The 22,677-nt window shown below is 35.1% G+C and overlaps 1 protein-coding gene across 3 annotated transcripts in view; it reads right to left on the bottom strand.

Annotated features, from left to right (window-relative positions):
* Positions 1-10,377: 10,377 nt before the first annotated feature.
* Positions 10,378-22,677, bottom strand: part of SLX4 (SLX4 structure-specific endonuclease subunit) — a 49,038-nt gene continuing 36,738 nt past the window's right edge. For 2 of the 3 annotated variants that reach the window (XM_074196864.1, XM_074196865.1), the window contains exons 13-15: positions 17,086-17,188; positions 15,465-15,929; positions 10,378-14,191 (exon numbers count right to left, since the gene is read on the bottom strand). In XM_074196864.1, the coding sequence (XP_074052965.1) occupies positions 13,849-14,191; positions 15,465-15,929; positions 17,086-17,188 (911 nt within the window). In that variant the 3' untranslated portion in view covers positions 10,378-13,848. The remainder of the gene's footprint in view (positions 14,192-15,464; positions 15,930-17,085; positions 17,189-22,677) is intronic. The other variant, XM_074196866.1, reaches the window with a different exon arrangement.

Here is a 22,677-nt window from a genome sequence, read left to right as displayed (position 1 = left end):
CATTTGTATATATAAGAATTTCTATAAGAAATCATGAGGGGTGGGATTTCAGAATAGCCTGGAAAGACTTGCATGAATTGATGCTGAGTGAGATGAAAAGAACCAGAAGAACATTATACACCTTAACAACAACATGGGGTGATGATCAACCATGATGGACTTACTCCTTTCCATCAGTGCAATTATTAGGGACAATTTAAGGAGATCTGTGATGTAGGATAGCATCTGTACCCAGAAAAGGAACTGTGAAATTTAAATGCAGTCCAAAGCTTATTATCTTCAATTTTTAAAAGTTGTCTTATGTAATATGCAATTTTGCTATCTCTAATGTTTTCTTTTTTTCATTTTGGATCTGATTCTTCTCTCACAACAAGTTCAATTTCAATCTATGCTTTTCATGAAAATGTTAAGCCTATACTATATCAGATTGCCTACTGATGGGGGAGGGGGGGAGGGGAGGGAGGGAGAAAAATTGTAAAACTCAAAACTTCACAAAGAAAATGATTGGTAGGGGTGGCGTGGTGCAATGGATAGAGCGCCGGCCCTGGAGTCAGGAGTACCTGAGTTCAAATCTGGCCTCAGACACTTAATAATTAATTACCTAACTGTGTGGCCTTGGGCTAGCCACTTAATCCCATTGCCTTGCAAAAACTAAAAAAAAAATTATTGGTAGAAACTACCACTGTATGTAATTAGAAAACAAATAAAATATTTATATAATAAAAAAATTTAAAAAGAAGTGAGTACTTTGTCAGAAACTCCAGTTGTAAAATTTTTTTCCCCAATTTACTACATTCCTTTTAATCTTGGTTGCAGTGGTTTTGTTTGTGCAAAACCTTTCTAATTTAATGTAATCAAGTTTTCCAGTTTGTTTTTTTTAATGTTTTCTCTCTCTCTCTCTTCTTTAGTCATAAACTGCTCCCCTTTACATAGATAACAGGTCAACTATTCTAAGTTTTTCTAGATGGCTTATAATATTACCTTTCATGTTTAAATCCTACATTCATTTCAACCTTATCTTGATATAGTATATGAGATGTTGGTTTATGTCTAGTTTCTGCCATACCATCTTCCAGTTTTCCAGCAATTCTTATCAAATAGTGAGTTTTTATCGCAGGAGTTAGAATCTTTGCCAGTACTAGACAGCTTTGACAAATGATGTTTTATAATATAACTTTAGATCTGGTTTAGCTAGGCCACTTCCCTTGCAATTTTTTTCATTAATTCTCTTGATATTCTTGACTTTTTGTTCCTCCATATAAATTTAGTTCCTATTTTTTCTAGCTCATTTAAATAATTTTTTGAAAGTTTGATTGTATAGCACTAAATAAACAATTTAATTTATACAGAATAGTCATTTTTATTATATTATTTACCCATGAGCAAATGATCTGATTTTATTTGTGTGAAAAGTGTTTTATAGTTGTTTTCATAAAATTTCTGAGTCTTCCTTGACAAGTAGATTACCAAATATTTTATATTATTTTAAATGGGATTTCACTTTCTCTTTCTATCTCTTGCTGCTGTATCTTGTTAGTAATATATATATATATATATATATATATATATATATAAAACTATATAGTAATATGTAGAATTAAGGATTTATGCAGATTTATTTTATATGCTAAAGTTGCCAATTGTTTCCAGTAGCTTTTTAGATGATTTTTCTAGGCTTCTCTAGGTATATCATCATATCATCTGCAAAGTGTGAGTGCTTTCTTTCTTTATTACCAATTCTGATTTCTTTTTCAATTTCAACTTCAATTCCCTTTTCAATGTCTTTTTCTTCTCTTATTGCTAAAGCTAATTTTTAATATTATTTTGAATAATAGTGGAGACAACAAGCATCCCTGTTTCTTCCTGATCTTATTGGGAATGCTTCTAGCTTATCCCCATTACATATAATGCTTGTTGATGGTCTTAGATAGCTATGTTTATCATTTTGAGGAACATTTCATTTATTCCTATGCTTTCTAATGTCTTTAATAGAATTGGGTGTTGTATTTTTTTTTTAGATTTTTGCAAGGCAAATGGGGTTAAGTGGCTTGCCCAAGGCCACACAGCTAGGTAATTATTAAGTGTCTGAGACCAGATTTGAACCCAGGTACTCCTGACTCCAAGGCTAGTGCTTTATCCACTACGCCACCTAGCTGCCCCTGGGTGTTGTATTTTGTCAAAAGCTTTCTCAACATCTATTTCTGTTAGGTTTGTTATTGATATGATCAATTATTCTTATAGTTTTACCAATATTGAATGAACCCTGCATTCTTTGTATAAATCCTGCTTGATCATAGTGTATTATCCTAGTGATAACTTGATATAATCGCTTTGCTACTATTTTATTTAAAATTTTTGTATCCATATTCATTAGGGAAATTGGCCTACAATTTTCTTTCTCTGTTTTGACTCTTCCAGTTTAGATATTAGTACCATATTGATGCTATAAAAGGAATTTGGCAGACCTCTCTTCCTTGTCTATTTTTTCAAATAGTTAATATAGCATTGGAATCAATTGCTCCTTGAATGCTTAGTAGAATTCACTTGTGAATCCATTTAACTCTGAAGATTTTTCTTAGGGAGTTCATTGATGGCTTGTTCCATTTCTTTTTCTGAGATAAGGTTAGTTAAGTATTTAACTTCCTTTTCTTTTAACTTGGTCAATTTATATTTTTGTAAATAGTCATCCATTTCACTCAGATTATCAATTTTATTGTCATACAGTTGAACAAAATAGTTCTGGATTATTACTTACTTTCCTCCTCATTGGTGATGAATTCATCTTTTTAATTTTTGATATTAGTAATTTTATTTTCTTCTTTTTAATCAAATTAACTAAATATCTATTTTATTGGTTTTATCATAAAACCAACTCTTGGTTTTATTTACTAATTCAATAGTTTTCTTGTTTTCAATTTTGTTAATTTCACCTTTAATTTGCAGAATTTCTAATTTGTTATTTAATTGGGGATTTTTAATTTGTTCTTTCTCTAGCTTTTTAATTGCATGCTCAATTCATTGATCTCTTTCTCTATTTTACTCATTTCATTCAATATTATACCATTTAGAGGTATAATATTTACCCAAATAACTGCTTTCTATCCCATAAGTTTTGGAATGTTGTACATTATTGTCATTGTCTTAGATGAAATTATTAATTCTTTCTATGATTTGTTGTTTGATCCACTCATTCTTTAAAATTAGATTATTTAGTTTCCAATTAGCTTCAGGTCTATCTCTCCATGAACCTTTATTGTACATGATTTTTATTGCATCATGATCTGAAAAGAACACATTCAATATTTCTGCCCTTCTGCATTTGATTATGAGGTTTTTAAATCCTAATACAGGGACAATTTTTGTGTAGGTGCCATGTACTTTTTTTCACTTCAACTGAAGTATAATATATTCTGCTATAGCCTTTTACCTTTACTCTGTGTGTATTTCTCTGCTTCAAATGCATTTCTTGTACACAGCTTATTTTAGGATTCTGTTTTTTAATCTACTCTGATATTCACTTCCATATTATGGGAGAGTTCATTCCATTCACATTTATAATTACTAATTCTTTATTGTCCTCCATGCCATCTCCTATTTATATTTTTCCCTTCTTTCACTTTATCCCTCCTCCCCAGTGTTTTGCTTCTGAGTATCCCCTCCCTCAATGTGTTTCCCTCCCTTTCTATACATCACCTTCCCTCCTTTCTATTAGTCCTCCTTCCCTCCCTCCCCCCTTCCCCTCCGAATACCTTAAAGGTAAGTTAAATTTCTAAATTCAACAGTGTGTATTTTACTCTCTCTCTCTCTCTCTCTCTCTCTCTCTCTCTCTCTCTCTCTCTCTCTCTGTTTTTGCAAGGCAATGGAGTTAAGTGACTTGCCCAAGGTCAAACAGCTAGGTAATTATTAAATGTCTGAGGCTGGATTTGAAATTGGTTCCTCCTAAATATTTTACTCTCTCTTTGAGCCAATCTGATGACAGTAAGTTTCAGGAAGTTCTCACCTCCTCCCTCCTTTCCCTCTATTGCAGTAGGTCCTTTGCACCTATTGTAATGTGCAATCATGTGATGTGATTTTTCCTATTCAACCTCCCCCTTCCTCCCATCTCTTTACAGTCCCCTCTTTCTTTAATGAAATAATTTTTCAATCATTTCATCACTATGAATGTCCATACCTTCAGTATACTCTCTCTAATGGTTACAATTCTCAAGAGTTATGAGAATTTTCTTTCCAGGTGGGAATGTAACCAGTTTAATCTTATTGGATAGCAGTCTTTTTCTTTTCCTCTGTTCACTTTTTCATGTATCTCTTGAGTCTCCATTTTGAAGATTAAATTTTCTGCTCAGTTGCATCAGGAAAATTTGAAAATCACTTATTTCATTAAATGTTTATCTTTTCCTCTGAAAAAGAAGGTTCAGTTTTTCTGGATAGTTGATTCTTAGTTGTAATCAAAGCTCCTTTGCTCTCTAGAATATCATATTCCAGGCTGTTTGATCCTTTAATGTTGATGCAGCTAGGTCCTATGTAAACCTGACTGTGGCTCCTTGGTATTTGGATTGCTTCTTTTGAGTGGCTTACAGGATTTTTGCTTTGAGCTGATCATTCTAGAGTTAACCAACAATTTTCCTTGGTGTTTTATTTTTTTTTTTAGGATGGAATAGATGGACTCTTTCAATGGCCATTTTGCTCTCTGGTTCCTGAACATCAGGGTAGCTCTCTCTAACTATATCTTGAAGAAGAGAGTCCAGGCTCTTTTTTTAAAATCAAGGTTTTTCAAGTAGTCCTATGATAAATTGTCTCTCCTGGCTATTTTCCTAGTCAGTTGTTTTACCAATGAGGTATTTTACTTTTTCTTCTTTTTTCTATTTTTTAAATTTTGTTTAACAGCTTCTATATGTGACATGAAGTCATTAGCTTTCGTTAATTCCAATCTATTATTCAGAGAGGTATTTACTCCATTTAGCTTTTGTATCTTCTTTTCCATTTGGTCAATTCTATTTTTAAAGGAGCTTTCTTTTTTCCATTTGCCCAATTATGTTTTTGAGGGAAAATTTTTCTTTCTGCATTTGTCCAATTGTTTTTTTAAGGAATTTGTTTTCTTTTCTTTTTTTGTTGTAAGATGTTAATTTTCTCTTGTATGATGTTAATTTTCTCTTTCATTTCTTTTCCCAAATTTTCCATATGATTTTTAAACTCCTTTCTGGTCTTTTCTAAAAAGTCTTTCTGGATGGAGACCAATTCATATTCTCCACTGAAGCTTCACATATAGCATCCCTTCTGTCCTCTTTTTCTGAGCTAATAGCCTTATCTCCAAGGTAACATTCAATAGAAACTGCTTTGCACTGGCTTTTTTTGTTTTGATATATTACCTTTCCCTAGGATCTTGTGATGAGAGAAGGGTTGGTTTGCAGACCTTTGGTGCTGAGAACTCTAGAGGCCTTGTTTACAGGAGTTAAGAACTCCAGAGGATTACTCAATGGACCAACCAGTAAGGAATACCAGAAGCAGTCTCTGGAATTTTCTGCATTGGGGGTATCAGCAGCCCACTCCCTCAGCTAGGGCTGGATCTGGGTTGTCCCTCTCCTCAAGATGTTTACTATTTTATACATACAGGACTTTACTTAATTCAGAGATAGATAGAGAGAAAAAATATCTATCAATTGCCAAAATCCCTAGCCCTTACTTCCCAGTCCATAAAAGTTCCAAGAGTATCTTACTAAAGCATTATATTTCCTCACAATGCTATGTTCAAGGAAGGTTCTCCACATGTTTATTGAATTGAATTTGCAGGAGACACCAATCATTGGTGAAGTAGTGCTTAGAGCAATTTATAGTTTTAATTTTTTCCCTTGCCCAAAGGTCCAATAATTATTGGTATATCTAATTAATTTTGGTTACTGAATAAGAATTAGTTTATATGATGTATAAATTCCTTCCTTTTATACATTTTATCTATATCCCTGTTTGCCTCAGGGGTAATGGAGTGAGGTTTTCTATCATGTGGGCCTAAGGACCAAAGCTATAACTAGGAAAAGGGAAGTTTCCCTACCATAGCAACTGTTCTCTTTTCACTCTTATGGTATCAACATTATTTTCCCAGAAAAATGAAATGGTTCTTTGAACAGATATTGCTAAATTCTAGAGCAGTTGCTAAACTGGTAGGTCCTATTGTTCAAGGCACACCTGACCTCTAGTGGCTACCAAGTACTGGATCAAAACACGATTCACCATTATTATGGTGCCTGTTTTCCCACAGTCTTTCCATCACTTACCATTTCTCTTTTTTAGCCACTTTTGCCAATCTGAGAAGCATAAGGTGGAACCTCTGAGCAGTTTTAATTTTGCATTTTTCTAATTATTATTTAGAGCAAATTTTTCATATGGCTATTGATAGGTTGGATTTCTTAATTACTTATTTATATCCTTTGGCTAATGATCTATTGGGAATGAATTTGTTCTTATAAATTTGAATTTGTTCCTTATATACCTTAGAAATGAGACCTTTATCAGAGAAACTTGCTGCAAAGATTTCCCTCCCTCCCCACATTAACTGTGTTTCCTTTCTAATTTTGACTGAATTGATTTTCTTTGTACATTTTCAATTTATGCAATTATAATTTTCCTTACCTACTGTGATCTACTTTAACCCTGATTTGGTCATGAACTGTTCTTCTACTCACAGATTTGAAAAATAATTTTTTTGTTCTTCTAATTTATGACATGGTCTTTTATAACTTTCTATATCTAAGCTGTATGCCTATTTGGAGTTTATCTTGGTATAAGTTTAGAGATTGGTTTAACCTAATTTATTTTTTATTTAATATTTTATTTTTTCTCAATTACATAAAAACAATTTTAACATTTTCTTTCTTCAAATTTTGAGTTCTTCTTTTCCCTTCCTCCCTTTTCTCCCCTCATTGAGAAGGCAAGCAATTTGACATAGGTCATACATGTGTAGTCATGCAAAACACATTTCCCTGTAAGTCAGCTTATGAAAGAAAACAGACATAAAAAACTGTGAAAAATAAAGTAAAAAAAAAAAATCTTTGATCTGCATTCATACCCTACCAGTTCTTCATCTAGAGATGAACAGCATCTTTCAAAAGTCCTATAGATTGTCTTAGATAATTGTATTACTGAGAATAGCTAAGTTATTCAAAGCATATCACCATACAATATTGTTATTATGTACAATGTTTTTGACTCATTTCACTTTGCATCAATTCATGTAAGTCTTTACATGTCTTTCTGAGGATATCCAGTTCATCATTTCTTAAAGCACAATAGTACGTCATCACAATCATATACAACAGCTTGTTCAGCCATTTCCCAATTAATGGACATTCCCTTCAACTTCCAATTCTTTGTCATTACTAAAAGAGCTGGTGTAAATATTTTTTTTACACATAGGTCCTTTTTCTTTTTTTTTCTTAAATCTCTTTGGGATATAAACCTAGTAGTGAGTAGTATTGCTTGGTCAAAGGGCATTATGCAAGGTTTTATAGTCTTTTAGGCATAGTTCCAAATTGTCCTCCAGAATGGTTGAATCAGTATATAATTTCACCATGTATTTATTTTTCCATATTCCCTCCAACATTTGTAATTTTCTGTCTCCTGACAATCTGACAGGTGTAAGGTAGTACTTCAGAGTTGTTTTAATTTGCATTCCTTCCATCAATATTAATTTGGAGTATTTTATATGACTATAGATATCTTTGATTATTTTGTCTGAAAATTGCCTGCCATTTATAAGTTGAGAAATGGCTCTCATATCTATAAATTTTACTGTCATATATATATATATATATATATATATATATATATATATATATATATATATAAGAAATGAAGTCTTTATCAGAGAAACTCACTGTAATTTTTATTTTTTTATTTTTTGCAAGGCAATGGGGTTAAGTGACTTGCCCAAGGTCACACAGCCAGGCAATTAAGTGCCTGAGGCTGGATTTGAACTCAGGTCCTCCTGACTCCAGGGCCGGTGCTCTTGTAATTTTTTCAACAGTAAATATTACAACTTTGTATTTCCCTTTCTCCTATTTTACCCATTTATTCTATTCTCTCTTTTACCCTGTCCATTCCCAAAAGTGTTTTTCTGACTTTTATCTCCCTTAAACTGCCCTCCCTTCTATCAGATCTCCATCACCACCTCTTATTTCCCTTCCCTTTCAACTTTAGATTTCTACACTCAGCTGCGTATGTATATTATTCTCTCTTTGAGAGGATTCTGATGACATTCCCCTTCACTGTAAAATCTCTTTTCAGGCCAATGTCAGATAATTTCATTCTACTTCTCCCTTTCCTCTGAGCATACTTTTTACTCATCCCTTAATTTTTTTAGACAAACATACCATTACATTTAACTTGCACCTCTACTTTCTGTCTATTCTGTCTCCCAACTACCCTAAAATGAGAAAGTTTTTTTTTTGAGCTACAAATATCATTTTTTCATGCAGGAATATAAATAGCTTAACCATATCAAATCTCTTATGATTCCCTTTTCTTTTTACCTCTTTATGCTTCGTTTAATCTTGTATTTGAAAGTCAAATTTTTTTATTCAGTGCTGGTCTTTTCATCAGGAATGCTTGTAAGTCCTCTATTTCATTGAATATTCATTTTTTTACCCTAAAGGATTAATACTCAATTTTCCTGGGTAGCTGATTTTTGCTTGTAATTCTAATTTGCCTTCCGGAATAGCATATTCTAAGCCTCTGATCCTTTAATGTAGAAGCTACTATATCTTGTGTTATCCTGACTGGTTCCATGATATTTGAATTATTTCTTTTTGGATGCTTAACAGAATTTTCTCCTTGATCTGGAAGGTCTGGAATTTGATTATATTATTTCTGGGAGTTTTTATTTTGGGATCTCCCTCAGGAGGTGATCAATTTCTAGAATATCAGATGGTTTTGCCTTGTTAACTTCTTGAAAAATTGATTCTAGGATCTTTTTTGGGTCATGTTTATCCCTCCTGGATCTATTTTCCATGTCCTTTGTTTTTCCAAAGAGATATCTCACATTTTCTTCTATTTCTTTTCATTCTTCTGATTTTGTTTGTTTTCTTGATGTCTCATAGTCTTTTGCTTCCTTTTGCCCAATTCTAACTAGGAATTATTTTCTCCAGTGGGCTGTTATATCTCCTTTTCCATTTGGTCAATTCTATTTTTTAAGAAGTTTTTCTCATCAGTAATTCAAAAAAATTATTTATTGAAGGCAATGGGGTTAAGTGACTTGCCCAAGGTCAGAAAAGTAAGTAATTATTAAATGTCTGAGGTTGGATTTGAACTTAGGTCCCCCAGACCCCAGGGCGGGTGCTCTATCCACTGTGCCATCTAGCTATCCCTTCAGAAAAATTTTGTTTATCTTTTTCCATTTGACCAATTCTGCTTTCTTCTTTTCACTGTATTTTTTTACCTCTTTTTATCATTTGGCCTATTCTGTTTTTGAAGATATAATTTTCTTCAGTATTTTTTGCATCTACTTTACCATGCTATTAACTTTTTTTCATGATTTTCATTTCTCACCAACTTTTCTTCTACTTCTCTTAATTGATTTTTAAAATACTTTTTGAGATCTTCCATGGTCTGAGACCAATTCATATTTTTCTTAGAGGCTTTGGATGCAGGAATTTTGACTTTTGTTTTTTCTTCTGAGTTTTGACTTTTGTTTTTGTCTTCTGAGTGTTTTGATCTTCCATGTCACCAAAGTAACTTTCTATGATCAGAATTTTTTCCGTTCCATGCTCATTTTCCAGTCCACATCTTTTAACTCTATGTTCAAGTGAGCTTCTGCTTCCCAAGTGGAGGGGACACTGTCCCAAGCTTCTTTTCCAAGGTGTTATGACCTAAAAAGAGATGTGTTTACTATTCTCCTGTAGTATGAACTGGTTTGTGAGAGACCACAAGAGCTCTTTTCAACCCTGGAACTGTGACTAGGGTCCCTACTTCACACTTTGCCGTTCTAGTGCTCCTCATACTAGGACTAAGACCCAGGACTGCAATTCAGATTCAGGTATACACTATGCAACAGAATCCTGTTCCTGGTGCCAGTAAAAGGGATCCCTGTAAATCTTCTGATCTGTTGTCTCAACCCCTTACCACCTGTGAGCTGAAGGGTTTGGAAATTGCCACTACTGTCAAAGATCTGGTTGTGCTGAGAACTGCTCTTGGTTTGCTAGGACCTGGGCTGTGCCAAACTGCACTTTTGTCTCACCCTGGTGCAACAGATCTTCCCTGCTAACCTCCTAGGTTGTCCAGGGTTGGAAAACTGTTTTACTGGATCTTTTGTGGATTCTGTCACTCTAAGAATTTATTTATGATTATTATTTAAATGTATTTGGAGGGGTCTGGAGGAGCTCAGGCAAGACTGTCTTTACTCCACCATTCTGGCTCTGTCCAACCTAATTTCTTAATTGAAAATATTTAATTAAAAAAAAACTGAGACCATAAAAATGTCAGTTATTTCACAGTATCCTTCAAAGGCTTATTTCCAGGTAAAAGATCAACTCAGGGTTAGAGTAAGACGCTCAATTTCCCCAATTATAAAGGTTAGCATTCTGAAAGCAACACGTATAGCAAAGTAGAAATTATGCTAGACTTAGAATTAGGAAACCTGAATTCAAATCTCAGTTGATACTGTGTGATCCTAGGCAAATTACGTCTGAGTCTCAGTTTCTTCATCTATAAAATGGGAATACTATACATTCCTTACCTCAAAAGATTGGAGCTTTATAAACCTTAAAATTTCATAGGTGAAACTACCTACCTCACAGTGTTCTCTCAGGATCAAATAAGAATGTATGTGAAGTACTTTGGAAATTTTAAAGTGCTATACAAATTTATTATTCTTCAGTCCAAAACCCCTTTCTCTTTTTCAAATTTATCCGTTTTTAGAATTTTAAAGTTATTAAAGACTTAAATGAACTTAAAATGAACTGAAATCTGTTTCTCTAAAACTGCCTATTTATAGATATACTTAGCTTTGCAAAGTACAATCTCTCAGCATAATCCAGTTCTCTTATACCTTTCCTTAGCCTGTACTACTCTGATAATCTTATTCAATCTGAAAGAGACTGAAACCCTGAGAAATCTTTGAACAAAACTTTTTTTTTTTTTGGTTTCTGCAAGGCTATGGGGTTAAGTGATTTGCCCACAGTCACACAGTTAAGTATTAAGTGCCCGAGGCAGAATTTGAACTCAGATCTTCCTGAATCCTGGGCCGATGAAAACATATCTTTAAAAAAAAAACCATGCCATTTTCAAAAAATCTTTTGAGATATAGGAAAGTGCCATACCAGGGGTGGGACTTGAATCCAAGTCTTCCTGGACTTGAGGACTCTCTCTCCTTTACTACCTCTGACATCTGCTGGTTGTGTGACCCTAGTCAAGTCACTTAACTTTTCAACATTCTGTAATATTCGAAGATAAAGAAATTTCAACCTCCACCAGTAGCATCCTCATTGAATTCCCTATAGAAGTCCAGTCACTGTCATGTAATGTATTAATTCTGTGTTACAGTTCATTCTGAAGTATTTACACCATTGTGAAAGGGAAAGGGAAGGGAAAATGTTTCTTCTGAATAAAAGAATAAGCACTTGTTTAATTATGATGCTCAACTGTATAGTCTCTAGAACCTAGAAGAAAGGAATGGTAGTTTCAGGCATACTTGGACTTCTGTTTATCTCCAACAGATACTTTACTTGAATCCATGAAGAATCTTTTATCATTTCCCTAGTGAGAAGGCACAGGAATGTGGTAAAACAGTGAATCTGGAGTTAGTTAAACGAAGTTTGAGTCCTGGTTCCAACATTTACTATCCTGGTAAGTCACTTAACTCTTAAAAGTCCCAACTTCCTCCTTCACATAAAAAAGCAGAAAGGAAAGTCACAGAACAGCCTTATATATAAAAGGCAGAAAAGCCATAAATTTGTGAGAAATTCAACATCCAAACAATTTTTATAAAAGCATTTTTAATTGCATATCACATACAATTCAAATCGTGCTATTTACAAAACAGACAAAAACATTAATACTGATCACAGGCACCAAATCTTTCCTTCTTTTCCAATCTACTTTACTACATTTTTGCCCCCACTGTTCCATAGTTCATTAAAAAAAAAAAAACCCTAACATTTGGTCTCTTATAGGGGTTCAACTCCATGGAGTCATCAATGGCCAGCTGTTCAGCACAGCTAGTTTGCCATTAACGTGGAGTCTTCACTTGATCAACTATGTGATTTGGGGAAAGGTGGTACAAGGAGGCATCCCAAATCAGTTCCAGTAATAGCTGCCAAGGAAACAGGATACCACCCCTAAAAATGTGGATGAGCCATGATCCACAATGGAAGAAGAAGGAAGAAAGAACTCTTTAAAACATGAGCAAAGAAGCAATTCCAAGAATGAACTTCAAGAATGGAAAGAATAAGGAAGTGGGGACAAACAGTTGCTGAAACACAAGAAGAAAAGGATAATTTTCTTCATCTTGATAAGGGACAACTCGAGTTGAATGCAAATAATTATATTTGGATTGAACTGAAGTCTTACATAGGAAGGGACAATGCCTGGAACTGGAATACAAATGTTGACTTTGCTGATTAAAGTCCTAAACCTGTACTTTTGGCCATTCCATTCCTAAATGCAGAAAATGCCCAAAAGCTGGAGGTAAAATTTGAATGTAGGAATGAGATAGAAGATTAAGAAGAGAGAAGACTAGGTCAAAACAGTAGTGCTAATGACAAATTACTGTAAAATGAGCAGAGTTTTCAGTAAAAGGGGCCAGCAAAGAACCTAACAGGTAAAATTTGGAAGTAAAAAAAGAATAAAACCCAAAAGAAGCAATAAGTCATTCTGGATCTTGCACTGGCTCTTAATTTTTCCTTTTATTTTCTTTATCTTTCTTTCCTCTTTTTTTAAAAGTGAGACACAATGTAAATAATTGAATTTCAACATTCAGACTGTTTTTCTAAGTTTTTGCGATTTTAAAGACATCTTCAGTAAATCTATTTTTCCAGTCATAAAATTGTAGTGTACAAACTTTCTTTTCTATAATGTAAATACTCATAGTCTATCCAAAACAGTGAAGAAAAAAATGGAGACCTCTAGGGACAAGGCAAACCACAAAAAGGTAGGTCAAGAAAGACTAACATCTAAAAATGCCCTTTCTTTAAAAAAGAAAGAGTAAGAAGAGAAGGTTCTAAGTACTAGATTAGAGGAAGAGTCTGTTTGGGAGGAAGGCTTCAACACATGGGTTCCTCATGACCAAGGATATCAGTATCCCTTTGTGCATGTAAAGTAACAGGGGAGATGTAGCATTCAGAGATCAAGGCTGTATTCTACAGGAAAGAGGAATGTGCCAGGCCCCTCATTTCTCAAACACACTATGAGATGGAAGAAAATGTGACTACCTCTGACTTGTTCCATTGCTGCTTGCAACTCACTGGAAATGATAAAAGGCTCTTCTTGGATTCAAATAAAGCATTTGTTAGAGATAAACAGAAGTCCAAGTTTGCCATACTTCCTTTTTTGCCCTGTGGTAAAATGTTGAAAGTAACTTTCTGGTCTGCACTTTTAGGTAAATCTTCAAGTGAGCTGAAAATTCAGGTCAGATAGTTTGTCATTCTTCTAGAGAAATTTCACACTAACAAAACAATCTTGAGTCACCACAATCTAGAAATACAATGGGATGTCTGGTTTTTCCTGTTGCTTGTCTGTGGGCAGATAATCCCAGGCAGAGGAGAAACATCCCAAGCAAACTCTGATAAGAGATTCAGAGTTTAAAGAGTACAAGAGTTCCAGGCTGGTGATGAGCAAATACAGAAGAGAAAGGGGTGGTCCCTATCAATAGCGTTTCCCCCTTTTTCTGCCACCTGGCTGCAGTTTCTTCTTTAACTTTTCCTTTCTGGCTCCAGCTGTGGTAAAAGTGATGCAGTGAGCATCCAGAAAATCTAACAGTTTCCCCATAGCAAACTTAATGCCATTCTGCTTCAGCTCTGCCTGCAAGTCAGCAAGCTCAAAGGGCTGGTAAAGGAGAATCTTCTGGTAAAGGGCTGGATGGGATCGGATATAGTGCCTTGCAGCTTCCTCTTTGTCGGCATCCTGGGCAGCAGCTTGGGAAGCACTGATCTCCTCCTCTTCTTCCTTGTCAGATTCAAAGACTGTTTCAAACTCACTGGCAATGGAACTGAAAAGAAAGAAAAGACAAGTCTAGATAAAGAGTTCTCCCCTTCCACCTACCAGAGACAATAAGAGTTAGCCAATGGTCCAGAACCTCAGGGCAGACAAAACCCAGGGAGCAGTCCTCACTAGTGGTTGATATGTCAACATCTCCACTTAATTCATCTGAGGCAATCTAAAATGCTTTTTAAACTACCACTTTTCCATAACGCAAAGTAGCATGGAATGAACACAGGCCAAGAGATCTAGATTCAAATTCCACCTTGCCATTCACTGTCAAATGACTATGAGCAAGTCATTTGACCTGTAGGTGTCAGCTTCCTCATCTATCAAATAGGGGAGCTGGACTGGAGGACCGCTAAAATCAACTGAGTTCACAATTCACTTGCTTCTTCTAGGTTTCCCATGTCATCTTTGAGCCTTATATGTGGGTTTCATATTAATTTACAAAATCTTGATTGGGGGGGCGGCTAGGTGGCGTAGTGGATAAAGCACCGGCCCTGGAGTCAGGAGTACCTGGGTTCAAATCTGGTCTCAAGACACTTAATAATTACCTAGCTGTGTGGCCTTGGGCAAGCCACTTAATCACGCTTGCCTTGAAAAAAAAAATCTTGATTAGGGTCATTTCCAAAGGAAGTCACAAAAGACTGAAGACCAATGATGTTACTTGACAGGGGCAGACACTAGTGGGCATCATCACAATCTGGGAGGCCTTTAGTATTCTAACAATTAAATCAACGGATTCACAGAAGATAAGCTGGGTTGGTTTAAGAAAGAAAAATGAAAGACATTTGCAGGTAGCTTTGTCAATACATAAGGGGAGTGGTTCTTAATGAAGAAGTCCTGAAGTTCCCCAAGATATTTTCAGGGAGTTTGTGAGGTCAAAACTACTTTCATAAAAATAATAAAGTGTTTTAATTTCTAATACAATATTTATTGAAATGACCCATATATACAGAAAAAAAAATGACCCATATACACAAAGGTTTTTTATGCAGTCCTCAATAATTTTTGAGAGTGCAAAGGGGTCCTGTGACCAAAAAGTTTGAGAAATGCTGCACAAGGACGTGGTATTCCTGGCTCTAAAATTCTGCTTTTGTGTGAACTGTGTTACCAACTACTCAGAATCTCCTCAGGTTTCAAGCACTTTCAAACTTATAATGTATGTCAGGGAATTTGAGTTTATCAGATAAAAAACTATATTTAGTCATTTCTATTCCTGGGCTGTTCAGTTCATTGCAATAAGGACCCCACTACTAAAGCAGTTTTTCATCCATTACCTTTGTGAACCAAAAGAGTTTTCACTTTCATCTGTAGAAGAAGCAATGGACTGCTGAGACACTGAGAACTGATTCTCACTGGCAGGGACTGAGTCTATGTTTTCAGGTGGTGGTTGTGTTAAAGTTAGGAAGTTTTTATGTGGCTGCTTCCTTCTGCCTTGGGTTTTTGTGAGATTCTTTAGCCTTTGGTGGCTGGTTAAGTTCTCTGAAACTTCTGACTGGTCACCCTCCACACTGGACACAGCACAACTGGAGGAAGCTGGATGGAACTTGGTCACTGCTCCTGAAGTCTTGACTTGAGCAGTTGTCTGCATCAAGCAGCTAGGGTCTGCTGTCATTCCAGGGGATGTCTGAAAAGCCTGGATTTCATCCTCAGAGTCAGATGGCAGGATCTGGTGGGTGTACTGGAAAATCTCCTTCAGCTTCAGTACCATCTGGCGCTTGGGGAGAGGACGAACTCCAAATCTAAATTGGGAAATAGGTGATTTTTTAGTCCTTGAGCAGATTGCTTATCTGTACTTTACTCTGTTTTGCTTACTTGTCAGCAAACAAGACACAATTATTAGTAAACGTTAATGGTTGTTGGCAAACGCCAACATCCTTGTGTTCTATGACTGTCAGAAGTTAGTGTCTAGCTAATTACATTCTGTAAAATCCTCACATTGCAATAAACAGTAAATCATGTCTCTTGAGGAAGGATCTGATTTCTGGAAACATCAAAAATACATAAAGTCTGATGAATAAGGCTGGGGGGAATTAGGCTAAGAAAAAAAGCCTAGTGTTAGAAATGGACATGACCATTGAGTAGTAAGATTGAGTTTCAAGGGTTCCAAATCTCAAAGAGGACTTCCAATAATGTTTGGAGAAGCAGAGGCACTATTGAACTAAATGTGTGGTGCACCAAAATGACCACTTTGAAAGGGAACAATTCTTATTTGGAAATATACACAAAAGATCTTTTCAGTTACTAAGTATGACTCTGAAAGGTCAATTCACCAAAATTCTTTTATTTTAAGAGTCTATAAACTTAGATTCAGCTAAAAATTTTTATTGTGAAAATATTAGCCAAAAGAAAGCTTGCTAAAAGAGTATGTAAGTCACTCATACATATGACACAGCAGTACATTATCTTTTACTTTGAGGCAATAACTACAATAAATTAAGGAATTTTAAATGAAAATAAATAAATCATTAAAACTGATAAATTATAAAAAATGTTTCTAAGAATGAGTAGTCACTTTGATGTGATATATCTGCTATGTGAAAATGAAGGCATGATATAAGGATGGAAAGGCTCTTCCACAGACTTGAAATTCTCCATGCTCTGAAGGTTCTTTCTTACACTCACAAAAGTGGACTAATCCTTCTGACTTTTCAAGGAACTGCATACAAAAATCTGTGATAAGTCTGTGGGGTCACCCTAGTATTAAAGAAACCAGGAATTCATCTTGGGGATAGTACAAGAGACTTCAAATCTTCAACAGAACTTCTTAAGAGGCAGAAGTCTCAATCTATCCACAAAGAAGATTTTTCTAAAACTAGAAGAAATATGTACTTTTTGAATTCAAGGTTTCTTGCTAAACTCAAATCATGTGCAAACATGTGAAATGGAAAAGCCAACCTATTCAATTCTTTCTTTAGTTCTGGTGTTTCCATGATAGAATAACTTGGCATTGGAGTTATAGGAACTTTGGGGGGCCTTTTAGTCTTCTGATCAGCAGCTTCTGTGGGAGAATAAAATAAATACAAATATTAATAAAGTGGTTGGGAAAAGAGGTACTTGATATGATGGCATTACCTGACATCTTTTAATTTCATTGACATGAGTTTCTAAATTCTATTTCCTTAGCTTTTTTAGACTAAAGTCAATGGAAGCATCATTTTACTATATTAAAGTATTAATTTCCAACCTCTTTGGAGCTGTGACAGCATATTAATGTTTGATTCCATTCCACCACTACTCTCCCTTCTAAAAGTTATTATAAGATATACTCTATGTTCATCATGTGCATATAAAATTGACTTGGTACATTGATAACACTTTTCTTAAAATCACTGATAAATGTTAGAATCTCTTAAAATCAAGGACTTAAAAACAAGACTTATTGCATTAAGGAGAATACAGAATTAGGAAGAACTTTCAAGAGAGATCATGATTTACTACAATCATGCCCCAACCATATCTGGAGTGGCAAGTCCTTTGGAACTTCCACTCCAGTGTGAAGAACATTGCATTTGATCAGATGACCTAAGCTCTAAAAACATGGCTCTGCTACCCATTAATTGGGTGACTGGAACCCTTAATATCTCTGTGTCTTAGTTTTCTCATTTGTAAAATTAGGGGCTTAGACTAGATGACCTCTAAGGTCCTTTCCAGTTCTAAATCCTACATGTATTTACTCAGCATAAAGAAAACTATATATCTAATACTGTAAATGATATAACTGAAATCTTTCTCTCATGAATGACCTAATCAACAAACCCAATGGTCTTTACTCAGTTCTCATTCAAGTTCCTCAAAGGTAAAAACAGCTTCATTTTTCTCTGCAGCCCCAGGACTTATCATAGATGCTGGTATATAATAAGAGTTTAACAAATACTTGGTAGACTGCTTGATTGTCCTCTCTCTAGAATGTGACATTATCAGTAACATGGTGGAGTAGTGAGTGTTGAGCTTGGAGTCAGGAGACCTAGGATCCTATTCCAGTTCCAATATTTGCTACTTTACTGCCCATGGGCAAGTCACTTAACTTCTCTGAACCTTAGTTTATCTTAAAATGAGGATAATGACACTGGCAATATCACTTAATTGTTGTTAATGATATCATGTAAACTTCATATGCTACATATTATGACATTATTACTGAAAACATTTTCTTCTTTGGTTTCCATAGGGTCCTCACTCTCAATCTCTCTCTCTCTCTCTCTCCCCGCCCCCACTTCTTTTCTCTCTTTCTACCTCCCTCTTTGGCTGACTCCTTTTCTTCCTACCCACCAAATATAAACGTTCCACAAAGTTCCAGCTTCATTTCTCTCTATATTTTCTTCATCATTTCACACTGAAAACTTCAACTAGTCCATTTTGGAGATGGTAATCAAAACTATATTTCTCTAATATGAATATGAGAATAAAATCCTTTCACCTATAGAGAAGTAGTAAAAGGATAAAAGTAAACAATTCTGAAAAGAAATGCAAAATATTAACAACTATATGAATGTTCCAGATAATTAAAAGAAAATGTAAATCAAATAATTCTGAAATTTGAACTTACCCCCCAGCAAAATTGCAAAGATGACAAAAAATGGGACTAATTATTGTTAGAGAAGTTGTGGGGAAACAGGCATATCAAAGCATTACTGGCAGAGTGAGAAATGGTACAACCATTGTGGAGAACAATTAGGAATTATAGAAATAAAGTTGCTAAAATATCTGTAGCTTTTATCCAGAAATTATACTGCTAGTTATAGATTCAAATGTCATTAACAAAAAAAAAGGACTTACACACACCAAAATATTTATTACACTTCATGTAGTACCAAAGACTAGAAACTAAATAAATGTTCAACTGAGAAATGTCTAAACAAATTGTTGTGCACTAATGCAATGGAATATAACTATCTTTAAGAAATGAATATGATGAATATAGAAGCTTGGAAAGACTCAAGTGACTTAAAAAGTGAAGTTAACTGAGCCAGAAAAGCAATATACATAAATACAATAATGTAAATGAAAATAACATCCACCACAAGCAATCCAAATTATATGCTTCAAAATGAAAAAAGAACAAGTTTGATTCCAAAGAACAGATGTGAGAAGACATCTCTCTGGAGAGAATAGGGACCATGGTTATAGAACTTTACATAGTATATCAAATTTGTTGATTAAAACTGAATTTTTCCTCTTCTCTCATTTGGATGGCTTTCTGTGAGGGAGGGGGGAGGAAGCTAGATGATGTAAAAAATAAAAAAATGGTAATAATAATTTGGTTTTTTTGGTTTTGTAAGGCAATGGGATTGAGTAACGTCCTCAAGGTCACATGGCTAGGTAATTATTAAGTGTCTGAGGCCACATTTGAACTCAGGTCCTCTTGACTAGGGCCAGTGCTCTAATCATTGTGCCACCTAGCTGGCCCAATAATCTGTTTTTTAAAAAATCCCTTTATTTCTACTTTCAACTTCTTTCCTGATATCTATTTCCAAATTTCCATATTCTTCTAACTCTAGTCTCTTGATCATTCCCTATTTTCTCATGCCATTATCTCTGGTCCAAATTTATCTCATCCTATTTATGTTTTGTCCCAGTGAAGCAATCATTTTAACAAAGCTTAGTCCTCCAACCTTGAAGCTTCAGTCCTGACAGATCACCTACCACTAATCTCCTCAGCTCCTACTTTTGAGACACTAAACAATGCTGAAAGAAGTAAAACTCCCAAGCTAATTTGGGACACTATAAACATGTACTGTCCAGCAGCTAGGTGGCACAGTGGTTACAGCACTGGCCCTGGAGTCAGGAGTACCTGAGTTCAAATCGGGCCTCAGACACTTAATATTACCTAGCTGTGCGGCCTTGAGCAAGCCTCTTAACCTCATTTGCCTTGCAAGAAAAAAAAAACATGTACTGTCCAAATCCAGCTAATAGTACTCCTCTAACGGATTTGATAGACTTCCTCTCCCAATTTTTCAGTGGTCATTTCAAACTTCCTCAACTAATACCCTTTAACTCTACTCTGCTCAGGAGATGGCTTTGCCTTCTATTTTTATCGACACAGTCAAACAGCATTTTGGAGGTTATAAAACTCTTTCCCCATAGCTATTCTTTGAGGTAGAAAGTGTAATCATTATTTCCATTTTGCCGATATGCAAATAAAGGCTCAAGGGTCATATGGTAACTTGCTCATGTCAATAAAAAAGAGAACCAATGACCCTCCTACCTCCAAGTCCCACATGCCTTTAATACATCATACTGCCTCTCTTGTTAATCTCTATGGTTGTGTTTTCAATCTCATCTCTTCATGTTTTCTGTGCTTCTCAGGATATAGGATAAAACTAAAACTCCTTAATACAATATTCAAAGTCTCCAAATTACCTTTCCTACTTTATTTTGTCCTATTCCTTTCTTTATGTACATGATATTCCAGGACTAAAAGTTGATCTCTGATCTCATCCTATCCTTTCCCATAACCATATATTTGTCAGAATATTAATAAATTTCTCCCACATCTGTGTCCATTGAAATCCTTCTATGCCCTCATTACTTTGTTCCACAAAGCTTCCTCTGAGGCCCCAGCTGAAGGAAATCCCAAAACTTCTCAGAATCCCAAACTTCTCAGTAATCTAGATTACTCCTTTGCACTTAATACACTTCAAGAAGTAGAATGAAGTAGTGGAACAAGCAATTTGGTTCATATTCCAATGGTAACACTCCCATTGTTATCATTTCTTTGAGTTTTAGCTCCCTCAACAGTAAGAGGAGTCTGGATTAACACTTTACTAATGAAATCAAAATATAAAAGGAAAATAAAGCTAAGTGGGAGGAAGGCTTAAGGGTCTTCTTTGCATATCTAAATGAAGGTGCTTTAGTTGGTTTTATTACCAAAGGTAAAAAGGAATATTACTTCATGCAATGCTTTGCTGTCTCATATTATATTATTCATACAACAAACAATAGCAAAAAGAGCACTGGAAAAGGACTATAGCTTATGAGAAGTGGGCTGATTATATTACTACTCAGTGAGCATAAGGGAGGAGAGTAAAAATTATGGTAGAAAACTCACTAGGTGTCAGAAGCAAGATAGGTTGAAAGCTTACAAACCATAACAGTCTCCTGCCTGGAAAGGAGCATAGAACAGTGGAAAGACCACAGACTCTGGGATTTGAGGGCTTACCTTCTACAAGAAGCCTTTCCTAAACCCTCTTAATTCCAGTGCTTTCCTTCTTTTAATTATTTCCTATTTATTTTATATAAATATCGCTTTGTATATATTTCTTTGTATGCCATCTCCATTAGGCTGTGAATTCACTGATGGCAGGGACTATCTTTGGTCCCTTTTTATATCCTAGCACAATGGATACACAGTTCATGGCACACAGTAGATATTTACTTTAGTGATTATTGACTAAGCTGATCTCTGAGATTCCTTCAAGCTCTGCAGCGATGATCATTTAATCACAGAATCATATTTGTTTGGGTTTTTATTTCCTATTACATTACAAAGACCTGGGGCAGCTAGGTGGCACAGTGGATAGAACACAGGACCTGGAGTCAGGAGGACCTAAGTTTAAATCCGGCCTCAGACATTTAATAATTACCTAGCTGTGTGACCTTAGGCAAGTCACTTAACCCCAATGGTTTACAAAAACCAAAAGAAAAAAACAAAAAAAGTCTTTAAAAAAAATATTAGTTTCTTGAGAGCAAAGTTTGTGTTTTCATTTATATCCTAGTGTCTAACATAAGACTTTGCACACAGGAGGTAGGCTCTTATTACTCTTTACTGCATTGAATGGATGTCTAAATCAGCATCATCTCTCCCCGGACTCCCATACTTAAAAGTACTTAATACTAGACTTTCTCAAATAGAACTTTCTATTCTTGTGTATCAGGGAAGTTTCACCCATTGTTCATTAATGACAATTACCTAGGCTTGGAATCTTGACTTATCTTTCTTTCTCCACTCTCATTTATCTCACATCCACTTACTAAGTCCAATCAATTCTACTTTTGCAACATCTTAGATCCAATTCCTGTTTTCCTACTGATAGCAGCCCAACTTGGACTACTGCAAAAAAACATTCCTTATCAGTCTTTTATTTTCTTCTACGAATTCATTTTCTACAGGGTGACAGGTTAACTTTCCTACAAGGCAGCTCTGATAATGTCACTTCTCTGCTTAAACTCTGACTTCTTACTGACTTTTGAATAAAGTCCAAACTCCTTATCAGGACAGCAATTATACTGTATTTCCTAACAATCCCTCCATTGCTTCTATCATTCCTTTATTCACTTAGAATTGTTTTTGTCCATTTTCCACTGGGAAATTAGGTTTCATCTAATTTTATGGTTTGTATAATGCTACATGGAGTCAAATAGGGATTAAAAATGCATGTTAACTATCTATTTACTCAAATGAAATCAATGAAAGCAAAAGGGCTACAATGTAGGAGATATATAGTGACAACTCTTATCTTATCCTAACTCTTTTGGAGACTGCTGTGA

Source organism: Macrotis lagotis, chromosome 8, assembly GCF_037893015.1.
Source record: "Macrotis lagotis isolate mMagLag1 chromosome 8, bilby.v1.9.chrom.fasta, whole genome shotgun sequence".
Taxonomy (NCBI): domain Eukaryota; kingdom Metazoa; phylum Chordata; class Mammalia; order Peramelemorphia; family Peramelidae; genus Macrotis; species Macrotis lagotis.
Note: the sequence above shows the minus strand (reverse complement) of the source record. Positions and strands in the feature narration are given on the sequence as shown.